Here is a 23524-nt window from a genome sequence, read left to right as displayed (position 1 = left end):
GCTGTCACAATCATTATATTCTCTTTGTACTCTACTTAAATGAAATATTAATACGTTTTGTTTTTTTTCTTTTTTTCTTTTTTTCTTTTTCTTTAGTAATATTATTATCTGCAAAAAACATTTATATAATAATTAATTAATTATTATTATTATTATTATTATTATTATTTATCTCAGAAATGTATAAAAAATATCTTACATCAGTCTGGCCAATATTAGAATAATGACCAAATACTTATTTTTTTTTTTTTAGTTTTTACTTTACAACGCGTTTCTTTCTTTCCTCTCTTTTTTTTTCTTTTCTTTTCTTTTGGTTTTTTTCTTTTTTCTTTCTTTGTTTGTTCGTTTTCTTTTTTCTTTCTTTTTCATTTTATAATTGGTGGTCGGTCGGTCGGTCGGTCGGTCGGTCGGTCAGTTTTGTGATAAATTACACAAAAAAATTTATATAAACAATGATAATGATTAATTATTTAAGGACACAACAAAAAAAACTGTATAAATTATTATTTTGTATAATATACTCGATTGGATTTTTATTTTTTTAATACTTTTCTTTCATTCATTTCATTTTTCTTTTGTTTAACGTAGTAGTCAAATGTAACTGCGTAATTTTTACTCTTTTTTTTGTGGTTTTTCTTTTTCCTTTTTTCTTTTTTCCTTGTTTCACAATATATATATGGTATCATTGTTTTAAAGTCAAATAAAATTGCAAGGCAATAATATGTTTGTACAAAAACAACAAAAAAAAAATGAGTCAAAATAAAAACTGACGAAAAAAAGGAATGATGACGGAGAAAAGAAATGTAAACAAAATAAAATAAAATAAATGTGTGTGAAGAAAAAAAAAGAAAAACAAATATATTCTCTTGAGAATTGTGTAAACTGTGCTTAGAATGATTAATTATTAATAATAATAAACGTAGATTATTTCGTCAACAATGTTTAAACGGAAGTTCGTGAAAATCGTTTTAATGAAAATTTTGGAAGATCTTTATGCGTAACTATTTCATCATAGTTACTTAATGTACTGTGTAAAGTAAAAAAAAAACGATGATATTTTATGGTTTTGTTTTGACTCAGTTCATGAGTAAGTACTCCTATACAATCTAAAATGCATTACATATACATATACATACATATACATATATATATATATAATGCTAGTAAGTTTGTTATATAAATTACTAAAGATTTGTAAATCTACAACTCAATATTTTCAATCATATAAAAGCTAACATGTTATTATTAAACAGATGGTGATGGTGGAGGTTGTGTGGTGGTGGTGGTGGTGGTGGTGGTGGTGGTGGTGTGGTTGGTGGGATATAATACCGGCTTTTGTTTCTTCAACTTTTTTCATCGTATGTACACTATTAGTACTGATGTGTGTTACCAACTGTTTTTTTGTTTCTTTTATTTCTTTTTTTATTACTTGCTCGCAATTTTACTTGGCTGTTTTCGACAAAAATATATTTTTTCTATGCTTCACATATATATTATATATATATATATTTTACATAATTATTAAAAAAATTAAGTAAACAATAATTTCCAATTAATTGGATGTCGTCAAATTGTATAAAACTTGACGCACACTAATTCCTATGTTTGTCTGAAAAAATATAAAAAAAATAAAAAAAGAACGACCACACACATTGTTTTTTTTTTTCTAAGCAAGCAAATGAAATATTTTTGTCGAAAGCTCTCTTTAAAAAAAAAAAAAAAAAAAAAAAAAAGGGAGATATGATGATTTTTTTCTTTTTCTTAATACTCATGTAAAGATCCATTACTCGATTTTTCATTGTGTTTTGTTTTTGTCAAATTTGTTTTCTTTTGTTTTCTGTTCTTTTAAATTATTACTCAATTTTAAGAAGAGGTTCAGCCGTCGTGGTCTCCGTTCTGCAAAGTAATGGCGTTTTTCTTCGTGACGTTGTTACAGGTTGATAAACGTAATTTCCTTGTATAGAACCTGTAAGGGCTTTACGTTTTTTACAAGGACTTAATTCATAACCAATTGTTTCTTGTTTAGTGATGTTTAATTGCATATGCAGTGCCTCCTTATCGTCAACGTCGATTTCATCGTAAATATGTTCTTTTATGTCAATATCACAATCTTGACTACTTTCGTCATAACTGTCAGTAACCGAATTAGCAGCAGCAATATGATGATTGTGAATAGATGATTCATCGTATACAGCACTTTCCTCAGTTGTCTCATCACTTGAACTTTCATTTTCTTCCGACAATTCACCACTCCCAGCATACTTCATTTCACCTCTTTCCAATAATTCCAAATGATCCGGACATATCATTGCTTTTTTAATCGCTAATGGATCCTTCCTCGACCATTTCTGTACTTCTTCATCCATTTTCGCTATTTTCGCTGGATTAATTGCCCACAAGCATCCCTTTCTTTGATTTCCATTGCCAGCTGGTTTTTCAATCTTCTCAAAACATTTGTTCAATGATAAATTATGCCTAACGGAATTTTTCCAACCATTTGGTGCTGTTTTAAAATATGGAAAGTGTTCGCTGTAACATAAATACAGTTAAAACTTTTAAACAACAAATTTTTGATATTAATCAAAATAGGTAACAAGAACATAACATATAATTCTAAGAAAATTGTCCGGGAATATATAAAACGGGGAAGTACCGCGTATAGTTTTCTAGGGGGACTGTACCCTGACATGCACCTGGTGTTCCAAGGGCCCCCATACAAAATGGCAGCTCCCCCCTTGTAACCTGGGAATAAAGGAGAGAAGACAATACTTTCTCCCTTCGTTCCCCGAACATCAGGAGATGGGGAGAGGGAGAGGGAGAGGGGGAGAGGGGGATTTACCCAACCAACCCTTGTCTTTCCGGCCAAATGGTTGAAAATAAGCGATCTGGGGACTTTGTTTTTTCGAACGTAAGTCTTTCTATCTTTTGTTAGTTTTTCAATTTAGTTCAAGTAATAATAATCCCCCCTTCGGTTGAGAATGAACAATTGAAATATACGCAATAAGAATTTGTTTTCAACTTACCACATGAAATTGTAGATTTCTGATACTGGAAGTGAACCAGTTTGACTATTTTTCAAGGCCATGGCAATCAAACAAGAATAAGAATACGCCGGTTTAGGATAAAGTTTATCCTCAAAATCGGACAAATCAAATTCTTTTCTAATCGAAATTGCAGCGGCGGCTGCGGCAGCAGCAGCTGCAGCAGCTGACGATGAAGAATTATTAACGTGATAATTGTTATTATACATTTGTTTTCGAACGTGTTGAGATTGTTGTTGATGTTGTTGTTGTTGTTGACTCGATTGACTGTTTTGTAATACTTTAAAATTTTGTACCCGTATACCGGGTAATCCATTAATTTTAGATGATAAATGGGCCTTCGTAATATGAGGCGTTATTGTTTTAATGGCAGTATTTATCGATATTGTATGAGGTGGTTTAGCTCTAAACAACGCAACCGGTCTTACAACTTCTTGCTCGTCCTCCGTTTCATCCTCAGTTTCCGTAATATCATTTTCATATTGTTCAATTTCCGTATCAACCTCGTTATAATTCTCTTGATCATTTTCATTATCCTGATCAATATCATTGTCATTGTCATTATCATTGTCGTTATCATTGTCATTGTCATTGTCATTATCATCGTTTTCGTTATCGTTTTCATTTTCATCTATCTCATTATCGTTGTCATTTTCATTCTCGACATCTTCATCATTGTCCAACTCATTTTCAACGTCTATCTTTTCCTCTTTGACTTCCATCTTGGATGTAAAGGAAAAATGTCGTTTGTTCATGTTCGACATTGAATTGTGGGTGGCCATGTGTGGCATTACAGAATTGGGATTAACCATGATTGATGTAACATCGTTGCTTAAATCCAGATGGAAATTACTGCTGAAAGCAAAGGAAACCAAAATTCTTATGAAAATAATGAAATTAGGGCTATTGCTTTTGAAATGTTTTATTACAATCTCGTAAAAGGGGTTGGTGTGGGAACCATTAATAACAATTATTCGTACCTGTTCGAACTATTACTGTTGCTGTTACCATTGAACAAATTAGAAGAATTTAATGTTTTATGAAGATCGTTAAGCAGTACAGGATTATCGTCCAATTCCATTTGAGGTAAATCCGTGATACTGAAACTGTAATCTCCATGAATATCGTTTTGTCCTTCGATAACATTTTCAATCTCGCATCTGATATCGACGTCTAGCATTTCTTGAAGGGAAAGACTGTCGGCACCGAAATAATCCATTGAGAGCCAAGGGCTTGATGGAACCTGATCTGGCCCAAGAGCGGATCTACTCATTGTTTCCAACATTCATCTAACTGTAAATATACAAGAAAAATAATACACATTATTAATCATGTATTTGATTATCAATTTTACTTTATTGGTTGTCAGGTTTTTATATTAATAATTTAATTATATAAATATTATTTATTAATTTTTAAGGATTATTACAACAAATATATGGAAATTATTATTTAATTATTAATTTAAAATATTTTGATTTGAGTTGTCACTACCCACGTGACTAAACGGACCAATAAGAGATAAAGTATACTCAACAACGGTTCAAAATTTGACCAAAGTCAAATGAAATAATTAAATGAATAAAATAAATCAAAATAAAGATAGAAGTGGGGTAGAAAAAAAATATGTTAGATCAAATATAAACCTAGAAAAAGATATTTAATAATTTTCCTCTCTCACAGTGTTGTTTTTCCAAGGGCTGTTATATATATATATATACCGGTTAAAGTAAATAGCAAGAGGAGCACACTACCAACAACTGGGAGCCATTGACCGAAGAGGAAAATAATACTATATTCGATGCCAAGTATAGCGCAAGGAATCGTCTGATCACGCTAATGTATATATACATATATATATATACATGATATATGCATTATATCTCTCATATACATACATATACATTAATAACTCTTTTTCTTTACGTATCTTTATACATTCATCAATTTTTTTCTTTAGCCATAAATAAATAAAAAACAGAGATGATTCTACTCGGAAGTAGACATTCTTCATAGGAGATAAACGAAAATACGGAACCACATTTGATACTCAATGTTGATTTCAAGAAAAGAGAGACGAGGAGGCCAATAGATCCTCCGATTATGTGTCCGTAAGCACATGACCTCGCGTGCGCCAATGGAATATACATGTGTACAATATATATATATATATATATATATATATATATATATATATATATTATGTGTGTGTGTGTTGACTCGCTAGAATCATACGTTTACTATCAAACTAGCTAGCTAGCTAGCTAGCTAGCTCATCGTATAAGCCAGCACGTACGTAATACACACACATAGACAAAAAGTATTCTCCTTTTTCTTTCTACATGTGTATATGTGTGTGTGTATATACGAGGGTACAACGAGGGTCTTGAACCCACAATCGGACTTGTGGGTGTGACTGACTCATAGTATTATAGTCGATTTACTATAGAGCACGCGTGGACTCTCGTAGTAAGCTTTCCCCTCTCCCCAACCCTTCCCTTCCCCACCCCCCACCTCTTTATTCTTTTTCTCGTTCTACGCTTCGTTTCCCTTCTCCCTCGAGCGAGAACGAATGAGAGAAAAGAAGCAGGGGGGGGGACGACCAGGGGTAAAAGAAGACGAAGAGGATTGATGGAGAAAGGGTGGAGGGGCAGGAGCAGGGGCAGGGGCACGAGGGGGGGGGGGTAGAGAAAAAGAGAAAGAGAATTACGAGTTACCCGTACACGATCGTGACTATGTGTGTTTCCCCCCTTCTAGACGAACGTGTATTATTTTGTATGCTCTAATGTGTGTACAGAAAAGGGGGGAAAAAAGAAGGGAGGAAAAAGAGAAAGGGGGTTAGGGAAGAGAGACGGTTGTGTGTATGTGTTCTTCTCTCTTCGCTCTCGTAAAATCATTCGAGTATAAAATAAATATATATATATGTGTATATGAGGAGTTTATTTGATGATAATGCAATAAGAGCTATGTAACACATATATGTATATATAAACAAATTTATATAACAAAGCACATGACTAAAGATATGTTGAAGGACAGAGAGAGAAAATGAATGTCTCAAATCTCCTGTATGAAGATCTGATCATCCACCAACGCGCTCATTTTACTACAATGACGTCCACCATGTAGTAGTAGAGCCCCCCATTGATTCTCATTTATACATGTGTTGTGTATAATCTTTATTTAAAAATGATTTTACGAATGAAAAAAGATTCATTTACGTGGCAAAAATGTGATAAGAATTAATTCATATATCGTATTACAAAATCATATTTCAAATAAAATATGAATTATATTATGTATGGGGTATTCCATTACGGTCATTTGAATTTACCGCCAAGCGCGAAGGGGACTGCCATTTTGTATTGAAGTTTTTAAAAATTTTGCCGCCACATATCGCGATGATTAGTTTTCGAACATTTTTACGAATAAAATAAAAGATTCGTTTATGTGACAAAAATATAATAATAAGAATAATTCGTAATAATCTTAATTATTAAAACATTTTCAAATAAAATATGAATTCTATTATGTTCCCTACGGTAATTTGAATCTGCCGCCAAGCGCGAAGGGGGCTGCCATTTTGTATTGAAGTTTGAAAATTTTGCCGCCACATATCGCGATGATGTTTTTCAAACATTTTTACAATAAAATATTTATCAATATATGTGTAAAAAAAGAGATATAGTGAATAAGAAACCATTATTCTTGAAATGAAAGTTATTATTTTTCTTTTTATAATCAGAATTGCAGAATTATTATCATGTAAACGGATAATAGATCTCATATGTAAACGACGTGTGATAGTCGTAAAATTGACGTAAGCGGTTGTTGTTAATGTGTTGTGTTCGTATCAAATTGAAGCAGCCGTCGTCGTTTCGTATTCTCACATCTGCATTCCGAGGAATATATATATATAAAAATATATATGTATGTATATACTGTCGGATATACGGTCATATAAGCACCACTCGCACGTTCTACCCGAAGTACAAGCTTTCTTGATTGTCCATAATTATCCTCAAGCGACGAATACTTAGTAAATTCTTCTACAGCTGCACAAGTTCTTTCTTTCTCATAAATATGTGTATATATGTGTGTGTATATAATGTTCCCTTCTTTCCAATAAGAAGAAGTCATTCTTTTTTTTAACTGAAGAACAAAAATTGTATTCCGACCAAACTACCACCTTGCGCGGTGACTGATCACGGTTGGTTGATATCGTTGAATATTGAAAGATAAATAATATTATGAGGTTAAGTTTGGACAATAATAAATGGTATAGTTAAACTAAGCCCCCCTTTGTAATTTAAAGAAAAATCCAGAAGGAAAATAGTACTCTTGAAAAAGATAAAGGTACCACTTCTCAAGGATTAGAGGATAACATGAGAAAAAGCAGACACGTCTGTTAGAAAAAGACCCTAAAACGTCTGTTCCTTGTTTGCCGTTATCCCTAAAGAGTGGTATGTCATATATTTCATGGTCGAGTTAAATTCTTTCTATAGAAAAAATGTGTTTCTATTATTTTCTTGAAAATTATACACACTTATACACCAACCATCTTTATATATATACAAATTCAGTGTTAAGAGGATTTATTATTTAGTGGTTATCTAGGTCTCCAAGTAATGTAAATTTTCGATAGATGGCGGTGTATCAAAATTCAATTATTTCACGTTTTTTTCAGGTTTTCATACGACATAACTAACCACCTTGTTTTTTATATTTATTCCTGTATTATTATTTTATGTATTTCATTGTAATAATTTACTAAATAGTTTAGAATTAACATTAACAAAGTTACAATATTTACAGTAGTCACACATACAGTTTGAACTAATGTAATAAAATAGAAAGTGAAATCTATTTGCGTAATATCGTAATACTTGCAATAATAATAATTATTCTCCTCATTGTGTTTGTTTTTCTTTCAAAATAATTTGTAAAATATCAAAGATATAATAGGTGTACCAAAAAAAAAAAAATAAAAAAAGAAATTACAAAACATAGAACGAAGTCAAAAGAAAATCTAAATTCTTAAAATATTTTTCTATTGAAACTATGAAGGGACACGTTGTGTTGGTAGTTATGGTCTTCTTCTTCCCTATTTTTTTTTTCCAGCATGGTTTATATTATACAAGAAGAAGAATCCAGTGCGGGCGTATATTATGAGGGTTCGAATTCCAAGAAGGGACTACTACTACTACTACCACCACCACCACCACTACTACCACTCTCGTAAGGATAGACGATCCTAAAAGAAGAGAGAAGGAAGAAGACCCCGGGAGCTATTCAACCTGAAATCCTTCGCAGGTTACTAAAAGGGATCTTCCTTTCTCTCTTTATCTAACTATCTATCCATCTATCTTTTTTTTTTCTCTGCACGTAGAGACATGTGTGTGCGTGTGTGTGCGTACCTTCCTGTTTAATTCCAGTTTATGGTAATAAAAAAAGATAAAAAAAGGAAAACGTGTTCTTGACACAGTCCCAGGTAAGAAAACTCGAAATACATTTCCAAAACTTTTTTCGTTAGTCACGTTTCGTTCCCCCTCCCCCTTTCCCCTCCCCCCTTCAAAAAAAAGAAAATGTCGGCCAGTCGGCCATTTGTAAAAATTAGAAACTTCTCGTTTTGGAACCGTGTACAAAATATACAAAAGAAAAAAAAAGATAAAACTCATGGTGGTGATATAGGTGTTAGGTTAAGAACACTCACTTTTACACACACACACACACACATACACAGAGAGAAAAATTCTTTAGAAAATATTAGAAAAGAAGTAATAATTCTTGTTTTGAAAGTTAATTATATAATTCGTAAAAAAAAATTGTCAAGGCTAATTTGAACATGGCATATTTCGTGAGTCAAAAGTAGGTTAAAAGTGGTGGTAATGGGTGTTAAGGACACACACACACACACACACACACACAGAAAATTCCATAGAATATATTAGAAATAATTTTAAGAAAGAAAGAGAATTTATTATAATTGGTTAAGAAATTAGCAAGGCCAATTTGTGAAACTTAGCAAATTTGGAGGATTTACGGGGAGGAGGGGGGGATTTCCCTTTCACGATGCTTTCGAAACCATATAAATACGAACCCATCACCATTACCAATAGGTTTCTAACATACTACTACCATTACAACTTATTTTCTAATACTACTACTACTACTACTACTAACATAAAACGATGATGGGGTCTGTTTCTGTCTCTCTCTCTCTCTTTCTTTCTTAACAAAACGTTAGTGTACATCGTTCATGACAGAATCTCGATGTTATTCTCCGATAAAATAGAAAGACAATGAGGAAGAAGACCTGGAGAAACAGGAAAAGTATCCAACCAACTAAAGGAAACCACGGACATACGGACGGACGGACAGATAGAAGTACAAAGAAATAAGACAAGAAGAAGATGAAAAATATAGAAACGGATGTAACAAAAAGAAGAAAGAGAAGAAGAGGTGGGGGGAATAAAGAAGATGGTGAATGTGAACTAAAAGAAAGAGAAAGAAAAAATGATGAAGAAACACACACACACACACACATATTTATATTATTTTTTATATGCAATTTGTACTCCGACCATTTTGCTGTGGCTTTGTTATAAAAAAATGTTGACTTAATTTAATTCTAAATTAATTAATAAATTATATTCAACGCATCGAAAGTAATACAACAAATTAGAATGGAATATATAAAATAATAATGCTAGGCAAAAAAAAAAAAAGTAAGGTTAGAAAAATGTATGACGTGAATATATTTAAATAACTGAATTGTAATTCAACGCCATCTATCGAAAATTTACGGATAGTAAAGTATAATTAATAATAAAACCAAAAGTAATACAACGAGTTAGAATGAAAAAAATATTAAAAAGTAAGGTTAGTTAAGTTATAAAAATCTGAAAAAAACGTGAAATAATTGAAATTGTAATACAGAGCCATCTATCGAAAATTTATAGAACTTAGAGACTTAGATAACCTCTGAATAAAAAATAATGGCGGTAAAAAGTATCCTATAATCTAAATTGAACAAAATAACACAAAATGAAGAAAAAAATGTCATTAAAATCTGTTCAGGAGTTTTAAAATTCATTTGAAACCATAAATGTGACACTGACTTTTTATACAGTCGAGAATGATAAAAAATAAATGTAGGATGATGCCGATGACGGATGGAAAATAATTTATTGTAAAAATCAACTGTAGAGGGGAGAAGAGAAAAGAAAAGAAGAAAAGAAAAAGTAAGGTTAGGGTGAAGAAGGGTGAAGAAGGGTGAGGTAGGGAGTAAGCAGCAGCCGCGCATACAACCCGAGGGACGAGAACGGACCTTGTGTATGCGCGTGCGCGCGCGCGCACGGAAAGGTGGGTTTCTTTGTGGATCGCGAGAAAACCGGTTCCCATTCGAACCACGAGAAGGCTTATGAAGCGAACCGAATGTGAATCGTCCCGTCCCGTTCTCGTCGTCGTCTTCGTCGTCTTCGTCGTGCTGCGCTTCTAAGCGAATGCCATTTTCACTGATATGAGAAAATATATTGAATAAATATAAACAAACGTGAACAAGAACACACACATACACAAAATACACATGTATACATACACAAAGAAATTTATATCGATTATATATATATATATATATCATCATGATCGATGTTATATCACAGATTTGATTTATTTTGAAAATATTAGGTTGAATGAAAAAGTTCGTGGTATTTTTAATATAAAATAATTATATATATAGTAAATTTATTCTAGTAAATATTACTAATTAATTAGTAAATAAATTATAGTTAATATTGGCGGGTAAAAGTAATGTCGCTACTACGCGTGTCAAATCATTTCTAATATTTGAAATCAAAAAACCGATTAATTATTTTTATTTCTAAATAAATTATAGTTAATATTGGTGGGAAAAAGTAATGTCGCTACTACGCGTGTCAAATCATTTCTAATATTTGAAATCAAAAAACCGATTAATGATTTTTATTTGTAAATAAATTATACTAAATATTGGCGGGTAAAAGTAATGTCGCTACTACGCGTGTCAAATCATTTTTAATATTTGAAATGAAAAAACCGATTGATGATTTTTATTTACCAAATAAAAAAAAGTTATTGATTAATTAATTAATTTAATTATTGATTATTAATAAAAACTTGTTTAAATTTTGAGGTTAAAAACCGTCATTACTTTCCACCTAATGTATTAGTAAATTTAATTGACTTGAAATAAAAAAAGTAAAATCAAATTGAACTATTTGAAACAACACAATGAACTAGGATGAACTTTTTCAAGTTTCAACCCTAATATTAATCATAATAATCTTTTTGATTAAAATGAGAAACGATTTTCATTATATAAATGTAATGTTGGTAACATAACCATGAAAATGTATGTCAGGATATATCGATTACTTTCTATTTTTGGAAAAGGGAGTAAGGAGAGGATTAATTGGTGCATCTCACGTCGTTATGTAAAATAATCGACTCATATATATATATATAAACTGAAACTTTATAAAACTTTAATTAGGTTAAGTTTTTAAATTAGTCTCAAACAATTCATTAATGTATGATAAATCTTTCAAATGATCTTACGTAATTTTCATAACCCTGAAAAATCTATAAAAAAATCTACAAAAAAATCCTTAATCATTTCACCATAGTTGTTGTATACATTGTAAGTCTACTTCCGGCGACAAAATTATGCTCGTTAACTCATTCGAACGGTGATAATCTACTTGTAATCAGTAAAAAAGGTAAAACAAGTTACATATTTTCTTTGTTAATATTTCTTTCTATCTCAACCATCCCATATATATATATATATGTAAACTGGTTCGTGATAAGCGGAAGTATATACATGATATATTATATACCATTAAACACTTATTTCCGTATATTATATAAAACCTATTTTTGTTCTTCTCATTATATATAAGGGGTGTGAGATATAAAAGTCACTTTCCCCTAGAAACTTTTCGTACAGAAATTTACTAGATTTCAATCATAGTTTTATAACCATTGATAAAGAAGAATCAAATGTGTAATTATACATTTTAATATATCCAAATAAAAATAAATCATTTTAAAAACGTGACTTTTTTTATATCATCCTAAATATCAACAGTAACATTCAGAAAGATATCCGCCATTTTAGTTTCTTCCATAAAATAGAAATAGAAAATGTTAGTAGAGTAAAAAAGAAGAAGAGAAAGAAATAGATTAAAACAAAAAAAAAATAAATAAATAAAAAAAAGTAGTAGTAGTAGTGGGTGGAGGATTTTAATAGCGAAGAGTGCACTAGTAATATTTCTAGGGATATATAATGCACCGTGGTGACTATGAGACATAGTACATATATATATATATGTACATATTATACAGGCTCATTCAAATAACAATGCATTTGTTCGAATTCTTTCTCTTATGGCTCCCACAACACCGCAAACAACATTCATTTACCGCTTTCGAACCGGCATATGCTATTTATCCAAAAGCAGACCGGTTATTCTACATCCTTCTTCTTCTTCTTCTTCTTCTTCTTTCTATACACGAGAGCCATATCTAAGTGCAATAAAAGTTTTGCATGGAAATGAGATTGTTGGCTCGGTTCAATAGCTCTCTAATACCGTTAGACAACAAATACATTCCTATAATGATATTTAAATAACTAAATAATCTATTATTTAATCATTTTTATTGTTTTATCCTCTAGTTGTTTATTTATCAATGAAAACGTGCAGATAATATGTTTTAAAAGAGATAAACAAAAAAAAATAAAAAGAAAGAAGTAGTATAGTTGCACGTTTGACTAAAGAAGTAGTAGTAATAGATGCACGTTTGACTAGAGTAGTAGTAGTAGTAGTAGTAGTAGTAGTACTAGCACAGAATACAATGTGATCTTCAACAACAACGGCGCCACTTATGAAACACGGCTCGAGTTCATTAACATCGAACTCTTCCAGCGTTACGAAGGATGAAGAAGAAGAAGAAGAAGAAGAAGAAGAAGAAGAAGAAGAAGAAGAAGAGGAGGAGGAGGAGGAGGTGAGGTGGAGTGCTGCCTTTTCCATTCCATTACCAGGAAGAGAATGAATTCTAACAAATATATAGTATTTCTCCTTAAATTTTCATTATAATGTCTTCTCATCTCGGACAACTATCAAATATATATTATTACAATCGTTGCTAAACTGTAGCTCATATTTCAAAGAATTCTTTATTTATTTTTCTTTTTTTTATTATTATTATAAATGAAAAGTATAATAAATGTATTTATAAAAACAAACGGAATGAAAAGTTAGAACTATCCCATGGTGTTATTGTGCAATGATGAACGTAATACAAAAATCAAAGTTCAAACCTTGACTCTGACAATAATAACAAGAATAAATAATAATAATAATAATAATAATAATAATAATGAAAATAATAAATGTAGAAGAAATGGTATGTGTGTGTGTGTGTGTGTCTGGATTTCGCGATGGACCAACCATGGATGCGTATGACCGCGCCTTTCTAAGCCGAGTTTTCAGAGTATCGATCTGTTACTCCCCTCTCCAACATAGAGCTTCGATATTTGCGTGTTAGAAATATATATATATATCCATATATGTATAAACTGTGTGTGTGTGTGTATGTGTGTGTGAAAGAAAGAGAGAGAGAGAGAGAAAGAGAGAAAACACGACGTTTGCACCCTGCAGACATCGTGTTCTCTCTGTCTTTCTTTTGCGCATGCGCATTTGTCAGCCTACGGTACAGGGTAGGATGGTAGTTTCACTAAACTTCCCCCTTTTTTTTTTTTTTTTACTCGAACCTCTTCCTCTTCCTGTTTACGAAATCGTTCAAATATTTCCAGAGAATCCATTTTCTTTTTATTTATATTTTTTCTTTTCTTTTCTTTGCTTTTTTTTTGCCTTAACAAATCGCTTGAAATGTTTTATTTCTTTCTTTTCTATATTTGATTATCGTAGTAATAAGATCTTCGTGTCGAAATTCGTAATATCGATCGAATGTTATAACTTCAAAAGAAGATATGACGTATAAGTAGTAACTACTACGTTAGTTTTTAAAATGACAGAATAAAATTGACTAAGAAAAAAATAAAAATGAATATTAAATAGGTTAGAATAAATATATAAATACAATAAATACAATAAACGTATCTACTACGTGAGTTTTTAAAATAATTGGATGAAATTGACTAAGAAAAAAATTAAAAATGAATATTAAATAGGTTAGAATAAATATATAAATATAATAAATACAATAAACGTAACTACTACGTTAGTTTTTAAAATGACAGGATGAAGTTGACTAAGAAAAAAAGAATAATCATTCGAAACACTTGATTGATAATAATTTAATGGAGACAGAGATGTATTTGTTCATTTAATGTTCTTTTTTTTTTAAATTGTCTCCATTTTTATTTTATTCAAGTCAGAAATAAAGCATATATATATATATATATAAAAGTCTTTATAGAAGTTAGCTCATGGAGATCCATGAACCGTGATTACATCATTCCAACTAGTCGTTGGAAATCAATTTGCCCCCTGGTTCTCTCTCTCTCTCTCTCTCTCTCTTTCTCTCTTTTTCTCTCTCTTTCTAACTTCAGTTAAGTTTTTGCTTTCACCGTAACGGGTGCGGACATAAAGTTAAAGGCAATCATCAGAATAAATCGAGTATACTTTGAAAATGTTGATTTTTTTCTTTTTTTTTGTTAAAGTTCTACCAAAGATTCAAAAAAACAAATCTATAAACGCTAATCTAATTCTAATATATTTTCTATTACGATTTCTAATCGATATTATAACTCCGATAGATTTTTAAAAGATACCAAAAATAAAGGATCGAAAAGATTGTTGATTTGATTTACGTTGTAAGATATTACAGGATGAACTCACTAATGGATTAAACTTAATCGATCGTGATATAAAAAAAGACTGAAAAAAATGTACACACACACAACAACAAATATTTCCTAATGAATGAGAGGGGAGGGGAGGGAAGGGGAGGGGGAGAGGGTTGTAAATTATCGAGCGGCCATTAAGGAATACCAGACTTTGTCTGTAACATATATTATCAAAGTCTCGTATAGAAAGCTGGCCAGTCAACCGAATGTTTTTCATTTGTCTACATATAATAAAATGATTGTAAGGTTTATTATTGGGTTGTCCGGAAATCGCGTGCCAATTTTTTTTTTTTTTTGTATATATTTATTAAATTATACATAAGTACTGTTCTAAATGTTCCACAACCTTTCTCCATTTTTATGGGGTAATTTTAAAATTTTGTCTTTACAAAATTTCTCAGGTTTTTCAGTAAACGCCATCTAATAAAAATCGGCACGAATTTTTTGAACAACCCAGTATATAGGAATAATCATGCTTATGATTTATTTAATTGATTAGGGAGATTAATATAATAAAATAATTAATTAATATTAAAAATATCTTTTGTTAATAGTACTTGAGACAGTCATTGACAAAAATTTATTAAAAAAAAAAAGAGAAAATCAAACATGGCGGACAACGATAATATTTATTCGGAACCTTGAAGAAAGACAGAAAGAGAGAGAGAGAGAGAGAGAAAGAGCAGCCGCCATCTTGGACCGGAAATCCAAGTGTCTTCACGAATCGAACAGTTTCTTTCTCTTCGGCTGAAGAAAGAAAAGAAAAAAAAAACAAAAGAAAAGAAAAGAAACAATGGCGAATGAAAGAACATAAAATAAAATAAAATAAAGATAAAAATAAAATAATAAAAAAAAAAAAAAAACATAACCATAAAAGAATAGAAAAAAGGGTGAAGTTACTTTGTGGGTAGGGGATCTATACGCGCGCGCGCGCACTTCATACACAGTGACAAATAGTCGTTTGAGGATACGAAAAAGAGAAAAAGAGAGAGAGAGAGAGAGAGAGAGAGAGAGAGAGGAAGGAGAGAAACGGTAGGATTTCGTTGAGAGAGTCCCTAAGATATTTCCTACGGTGAGCATATGGCGAGGGTAGAGTTCCCAGAAGGTTCCCACGGTCAATAGTTTTCCCGGCGGCAGTAAGCGTGTTGAAAGTGCTCGAGGGTCTCCCCCTTGCTCTTCCCTCAGCCCCTCCCCCTCTCGACCGCCCGCCCGCCTGCCATCCTATCCCCTTCTCCCATCTCTTTTTCTCCTCCTCCCCGCCTCATCTTTACCGCCACCGGTGCTCGCTCGTTACGGACAATTTTTTTTTTTTTTTTTTTTTTTTTTACCAAAAAGAATGAAATATTGACGGAAAAACCGGAAACAGCAACCCCCTTCCATTCACCCTTCTTCCATTACTAAACTATTCCTTTTCCACCGGATATAGATTTATCTTTATTTATTTTTAAATTGTTCTTTTTTTGCTTCTGGTTCTTTTTATCTAGTTTTTTTTTTCTTTGCTTTATTTTGTATCTATTTTTTAATTGGATATTGATTTAGGTTTATTTGTGTGAATGGTATTAAATATTACAATAAGTGTGTATAGATTTTTGTATTGATTATTATTATTATTATTATTATGAGTTAAAGATAGAATATCAAAAAATAACTTAGAAAGAGAGAAACACAATTATTGATAATTTGTTATTGTTTTAGTTAATTAATTATTAAATAAAAATTAGTTAATTATTAGTTAAATAATTTTTAAAGAAGAGGAAGAGGAAGATAGTATCATTAAATGTTGTTATATTGTTATAGTTGTGCTAGTAAGTTTATAACATTTCCCTAACATTACTAGATTATTGAAAAAGAGGGAAACAAGAAGATAGTATTACTAAAAATTGTTGTATTAATTATGTTAATTTATAATATTACCTAATGTTACTATATTTTAGAAGAAAAGAAAAAGAACATAATATTGCATATTATTGTATATTGTTAGTAGTGCTAGTAAGTTTATAACATTTCCCTAACATTACTAGATTATTGAAAAAGGGGGAAACAAGAAGATAGTATTACTAAAAATTGTTGTATTAATTATGTTAATTTATAATATTACCAAATGTTATTATATTTTTTGAAGAAAAGAAAAAGAACATAATATTACTAAATATTATTGCATATTATTAGTTGTACTAGTAAGTTTATAACATTTCCCTAACATTACTAGATTTTTGAAGAAAAACAAAAGAAGATAAAATATTGAATATTATTGTATATTGTTAGTTATGCCAGTAAGTTTATAACATTGCTATATTTTTGAAGAAAAAGAAGAAGCAGAAGTAGAAGAAAAAAAGATGATTGTATTATTAAATATCTGGTTGGAAACGGTAAAGTAGATCGCTCGATAAGCTTTGCCTCGCATAAAATGAATCTATTTACGCGCGAGACGACGAGCCCTCACTCTCTCACTCTCTTCTCTCCTCTCTTTCTCCTCCACCTCCTCCTCCTCACTTTTCTTCTTTTTCTTCTTCTTCTCTTCCTCTTCTTCTTCTCCAAAGCAGTCTGGACTACTACTACTACTACTACTACTACTACTGCTACTATAACTCCAGCCTTTTGTTTTAATCGATGGAACGAGGAGGAGGAGGAGCAAGAGAAGGAGGAGAAGAAACTTCCTTTGTAATTCGTAATAATTACGAATGATATTTTTTTTTTTTTTTTATTATTTTTCTTCCTTTCAACTATTCCTCTTTTCACCAATACTTTGTTCTTCTTTCTTTCCAAACAGAGCAATATAATCTTTTTTTTTTTTTAACTAAATTAATATAGAAATCCATGTTTAACAAACAGAACACAATATGTGTGTACACATATTAATATTATATATATATATAGAGTACACACACGGTGGTGATATTAAAAAAAACAAAACTATATCTCGTAATACGTTTTCATTGTTCTAAATCATTGAAGAAGAACGCAACCCGAAGTAAAAACAAGAAAGGAAAGAAGATCATCAACAAACAAGCAAGCAAACAAACAAACAAACAAACTTCGCACGTACGTTTTCAAGAAAGACGACTGTCTTCTATTCTAACGTCTTCCCGCTCAATTTTACGCTCCTACACACTACGGTGAATCACTCATTCAGAGGTTTGTACGATCCGTACACGTACTATACATATATACGTGTGTGATATGTGTGTTTGCTGTGATGATAATATAGTATGTATATGTATATATATGTGTATGTGTATGTTTGGTGGAGGAGGGTAGTGAAGGGGGTGATGGCGGAGACGACCGATACGATTGTTTATTCTCGGTTGCTCGGTCGCGCTACGTTTACGGTAAATAAAACGGTTACCATAACAATGAATGTAAGCTCGAAAAGAAAGGCGGCACGGACATCAGCAGCAGAAGCAGCAGCAGCAGAATGAAATTCGTCGAGAGTGCGCGGCAAAAAAATGCCCGCGCTTTATTCCAGAATATTTACTTTACACGGGGGAGGGAAAATAACTGATAAGAGAGGGAAACGAAATAAAACAAACAAACAAACAAAAAAAAGAGTTAAATCAAAAATATTTAACTCAGAAAAGAAAACAAATATTAAATCAATCGATTAGTAGGTTATTAAAAAATTAATATTTTTCCCGCCCATTATATATTAATCGTTAAAAAAAAAAATAAAAAAAAACCAAAGACACGTTTACGAAACGGATAGAAAAAATATTATTTGTTTAGATTTCTGTCTAAGTATATATCATCATCAATGTGATCGAATATAAACAGGATACGTGTTTTTTTTTTCGTTCTTTTTAATAAAAATGTAGGCGGACCTTTTTTTTTTTATCCCTGCAATAATATCGTTCACTTTTCGCAACACTAATGGAAAAAAATTTTCTTTTCCACACAACAACAACAACAACAACAACAACACTTGATAAGAAAAAGACAGGACGACGACGACGAAACACGACAAATACAATAACTAAAACATCGATGAACGGCAACGGTGGAGGACGACGACGGTGGTGGCGGCGAGACGACGAGTAGTAGTGGCGGGCCGGCCACAGAAAATTATTTTCTTTTTTGTCTTCTACTTTCAACGAGAAGATTTAACGTAATCCTAACTTACCGTATAATCGACGGTCTATGAAGTATCTCGTTCACTCAGCTTAACACCACTTTCACACATATATTTTACTTGGAAATAATGAGATTTTCGGCAGCGACCATGTATAAAATGACACCGACACAAGGCCCCCTTTACGGAACTGAAGTAACGTTGACGGTAGGTTCGTGAACAAAGACCACGCACGATTTCAAATCTCGTCCCGCCTATTGGTTCGCCAAAGTCACGTGACCGAGCCGAGACCGCGCTCATTGGTCGGTGCGCTTCGTTCGCCGAGGATCTTTTAAATGCTACTCCATTTGCACATGGCTGACAAAGGAATTTATTTCAGATATCTTTTCTACACTTTTTAACGATCTTTTCGTTATTTTAACAATCTCGTACGTTTATATTTAAAATGATCTTTAATTTGTCGTTCAATTTTGTTCGTGAAATGGTTACAACGTACGATAGAAATGAGAGAAGTGGCCGTGTGTTTTTCTAACACACTTTACCCCACCGTATCCCCCTCTGTAGGAAAATGGCCGAGCCCATACACTAAGAAAAAAATTCTTCTTACTCCGTTTTGCCTTATTATTTTGTTATTTCGATAAACAATCGAGATAGTTGATATTTTTCAACACCATCACACGAAATATCATTCACAATTTTCATTGATAACGCTCGATAAAATAATCAAGACGAAGTCGAAGAAGATGGACGAGTCTATTACTTTGTTGGAAAGGGGTGGTCGGCATACGGTCGACAATGAACTCACTACGTACGACAATGGCGGGAATACACCATTCGTGCACATAGATTTATCGACTTTCAAATCAACAGAGAAAATACTCGCGACAGTGACACTATCACCGATCATTTTATCCAATTAAACTGGCACAAATAAAATAACTTTTTTTTTTTAGGGCAATTTAACACAGAAGATTTTTTTTTAGTAGCATATCCTTTGATACTGCTAAGGTCAATAGGCGGTTTCCTTTAACATACCTTTTCGTATATTTTTCGATCAACTTTCTTATAACATTCAACTAATATTACGATGGCCAGTAATATTTTCACAATTTTTCATCCGTATAAAGATATTAACATTTATATATTATTAATTATTTTACAATACATTAAAGTTTGACTACTACTTTTTCTTTTTTTTTTAAATTCTCTTTCTTCTTGGATGAACAAATGCAGTAGTCATTATTAATATATATATATTTCTTGGTGTTCTTGGTTTTATATTAATATAATTAATTATTTTCATTTCATTGCTATAATAAACTTTGTTCGTTTTGTTTATATTTTCTTCTTTCTCCTCTATTCGTGCGAAAATTATTATTACTTGACTTATTTGCTTGTTTTTTTTTTTTGTTCATTGTATCTCTCATATATTTTTTTTTTTATTATATATGAATTAATTATTTTCTGCTTTATAAAATATATAATATATATATAATAATAAACTTGTAATATATTTATATGGTAACTTGTTATATTGCACTTTTGTCATATATCGCGAATATAGTTTTCTCAGCGACCTTATTATATCATTTAATTGTTCGATATTGCACTTATTAAACATTTGCAACGGCTGGTATTATTTTCATATATATTTGTATACCCCGTAAAAATATATCTTTATTTAAATATTCATCGTGATCGTGAAGAAGTACTTTTGTATTATTCATTGGTGAGAAACAAATTGCTGGTATACCGACCTGTAAAAAATCAAACAATTTTAATAAATATCACTATTTTATATTCTTTACAGAAATGTGTACTTTATATTATTAATAATATTTCTAATACTTACAGATCTTACATAACGACTGTCAGTTCCACCCGGGAAAATACCAATTTTTAATTTTATGTTCAAACTATCGCATGTCTTTTTAAATGCAATCCAATATGGATTGGTATCATCCAATTTGGTGTTCTCAACTTTTGGATTTTTTTGTTCAAACGTGTAATATACACCTTCTCCAGCTTCCTCGCACCATTTCTTGATCTTAGCTTCAAATTCGTCGTGATCTACGGATGGATCAAGTCTTATATCGAATATGGCGATCAATTCGTTTGGTATAACGTTTGTTTGTACTCCACCCTGTAAAAAAAAAAAAAGGAAACATATTTAATTAATAACTAATTCAATAAAATAATATAAAATGTAAGATGGCATATGAAAAAGAAACAAATGTAATAAAATAATCAATACGATTAAATACTTACACGAATCGTACAAATCCTAATGTAAGACATGTAAATATAAAAATATTAATTAGATAATTACAAATCAAATCAAATACTGAATATTACTAATAATAACTAAATAAACTAAACAAAAATGAACGAGAAACAGAATATACATTGCTGTTTACCTTCAATTGATTGAGATTAATGGTTGTAACATCACCAATTTGATATTTTTCAGTATCTTTCAATTTTTCTTTTTCCGCAGCTCTTAAATCCATAAATCGATCAATTATAACTCGTATTTTTTCACCAGCAGTATTATCTAATAATAATGATCCATGTCCTGGATTTCCAGTACAATGTACTTCTACATGCCAAATAGATCTTTCACCGTTGTACATGAGGAACGTTTCAGTAGGAGAAGCAACTCCTTCATCGAGTGCAAATCCAATATTTAAAGCCTTGAAATCATTCGTATGAACGAACTCCTTCATACCAAGTTTACCACCAATTTCTTCATCGGGTACGAAAGATATATGAATGGTTCTCTTGAAACGTTGATTGGACATTTTCATACGTCTCACAGCTTCCAAATATTGTATTCCAACACATTTCATGTCTTGACTACCACGTGCATAGATATTTCCTTGTTCATCCATGTGTGCACTGAATGGTGGATATGTCCATTTATCCTAACAACAAAATACATTTATTTCATTAATAAAAACAATCCTTCAATAATTTACAAATCTAAAGAGATAATTAACAAGCTTTGTAATTTCATAATATCTTTTTACAAAAATTACATTACTTACCTCAAAGACTGGCACTACGTCCATATGACTGTTCAAGAGAATTGCAGGTTCATTTGGCTGTGTACCCAACCATGTGAGTACCACGATGGGTTTTCCTGGATGTACATGGTATACTTTGATTGGCAAGTCCAATGACTTTGCTTGCTTGTGTAAGAACTCGACGCAGGCATCTGTAATTAAATATAATTGTATATGTTAAATCGTACTAATTTGATTGGAAATGAAATAACCTCTAAAATGTTATCTTTTTCTGAAGAACAACAGATAAAAAAAATGTACAAGTGACATGATTGTTAACAAAATAAATGAACTTATGCAAGATATAATTATTATCTTATCGGTGTTTATTCAAAGATTATTTTTGAACAATTTTATCATTAAGATTACCTTTTAATTATACATTCGTATCTTTAACACGAGTAAAAAGAAAGACAAGAAAAATAGGAATATGAAGAACACAAAATGTCATTTGGTTATCTGTAAAATGTAAATGAACAAATCTTAATTGTAAATATGAAAAAAAAATGTGAGATAAGAATCGTTGAAAATAAATGAAAATTTCTACGACGAATGGAAAGAGATTTTACCTTCCTCGGTGTTCGTTGAAAAAGTAAGCTGATTTTTTTTGGATAAGCAACGAACGATACGTTTGTAAAACTATGGTATACTTAGCTGGGGGGGAGTTGGTTATCCTTTAAGCTTGAAAAAAAAATATATAAAAATAGAAATAATAAAATTGTGTGTGTGTGTTGGGTGGGGCATATACAATGGCTCGATAGCGTCTGAGACGCTACGCCGTTTCGCCGGATTCAAAAATACCGGTTAGAAATGGTGTCGGTAAAATTGGATGTTAGGAGAATGTAAATGTAATCAATAGGCTTGTCATATGTAACAAAAAGTCTGTATAATACGTGTCACGATATAATTAATATAATAATAATAGAAAAAAAAAAATACAATTTCCTATGAGAGGAAACACATCGTTCAGCGACCCCCCCGATTCACGTAGTAACCCATACATGAACAACACACCAAGATGTTGAGGTAGTAGAGACGACGACACAATTTACAATACATTTTATCATTCTCAACACTATTCGCGTTTAACTTTCGTCAAACAAAGAAGGAAATATAAAAAAAAAAAAAAAACACACACACACAAAAATAATAATAATAAAAGAAAAGACGTTTACTTTGAATCTAATGAATTTGTTATTATTAATTGTCAATATAATAATAATATTACTCACCGTAATTAACGTCCGGTTGTACCGATGGTATTCTTAAATACTCTCGAAAATTTTCTACAGCTGTTGCATCCAGCTGAGACGACTGAGACGACAAGGCCATTGCTTTAGGGAACTTTGCTGATCACCACCGCCGCGTCGGACGCTTCTCTGAATATGCGACTGTCACAGCAGACGCCCGCTGTTTTTCTCCTCCAATTGCGCAGCTT

General features: G+C 31.4%; 2 protein-coding genes and 1 long non-coding RNA gene across 6 annotated transcripts; 1 reads left to right on the top strand and 2 right to left on the bottom strand.

Moving 5' to 3' along the window:
* Positions 1–55: 55 nt before the first annotated feature.
* jumu (Forkhead box protein N4 jumeau) lies at positions 56–19223 on the bottom strand. 3 transcript variants are annotated; one of them, XM_015330716.2, is made up of 4 exons: positions 18774–19223; positions 4022–4334; positions 3024–3896; positions 56–2529 (listed from the first exon to the last, which is right to left on the bottom strand). In XM_015330716.2, the coding sequence occupies exons 2-4, from the start codon at positions 4324–4326 to the stop codon at positions 1854–1856; spliced, it is 1854 nt and encodes a 617-aa protein (XP_015186202.2). In that variant the 5' UTR covers positions 4327–4334; positions 18774–19223; the 3' UTR covers positions 56–1853. The 3 variants fall into 3 exon arrangements, with proteins under 3 accessions (XP_015186202.2, XP_015186200.2, XP_015186203.2); XM_015330714.2 differs by having other exon boundaries at positions 19073–19223; XM_015330717.2 differs by having other exon boundaries at positions 3024–3893; positions 19073–19223.
* LOC149032759 (uncharacterized) lies at positions 5249–20513 on the top strand. 2 transcript variants are annotated; one of them, XR_016176341.1, is made up of 2 exons: positions 5249–8354; positions 9337–20513. It is a non-coding gene; the product is annotated as an uncharacterized LOC149032759 (long non-coding RNA). The 2 variants fall into 2 exon arrangements; XR_016176342.1 differs by having other exon boundaries at positions 5249–8532.
* On the bottom strand, positions 20206–23487 carry LOC107071594 (aminoacylase-1). The gene is made up of 5 exons (XM_015330721.2): positions 23319–23487; positions 22069–22238; positions 21439–21945; positions 20874–21164; positions 20206–20778 (listed from the first exon to the last, which is right to left on the bottom strand). The coding sequence occupies exons 1-5, from the start codon at positions 23416–23418 to the stop codon at positions 20635–20637; spliced, it is 1212 nt and encodes a 403-aa protein (XP_015186207.2). The 5' UTR covers positions 23419–23487; the 3' UTR covers positions 20206–20634.
* Positions 23488–23524: the final 37 nt, after the last annotated feature.

The sequence above is a fragment of the Polistes dominula genome, unplaced genomic scaffold (assembly GCF_049000335.1).
Source record: "Polistes dominula isolate Pdom_NZ unplaced genomic scaffold, Pdom_raw_medaka contig_84, whole genome shotgun sequence".
Lineage (NCBI taxonomy): Eukaryota > Metazoa > Arthropoda > Insecta > Hymenoptera > Vespidae > Polistes > Polistes dominula.
This window is presented reverse-complemented; position numbering and strand designations above follow the sequence as displayed.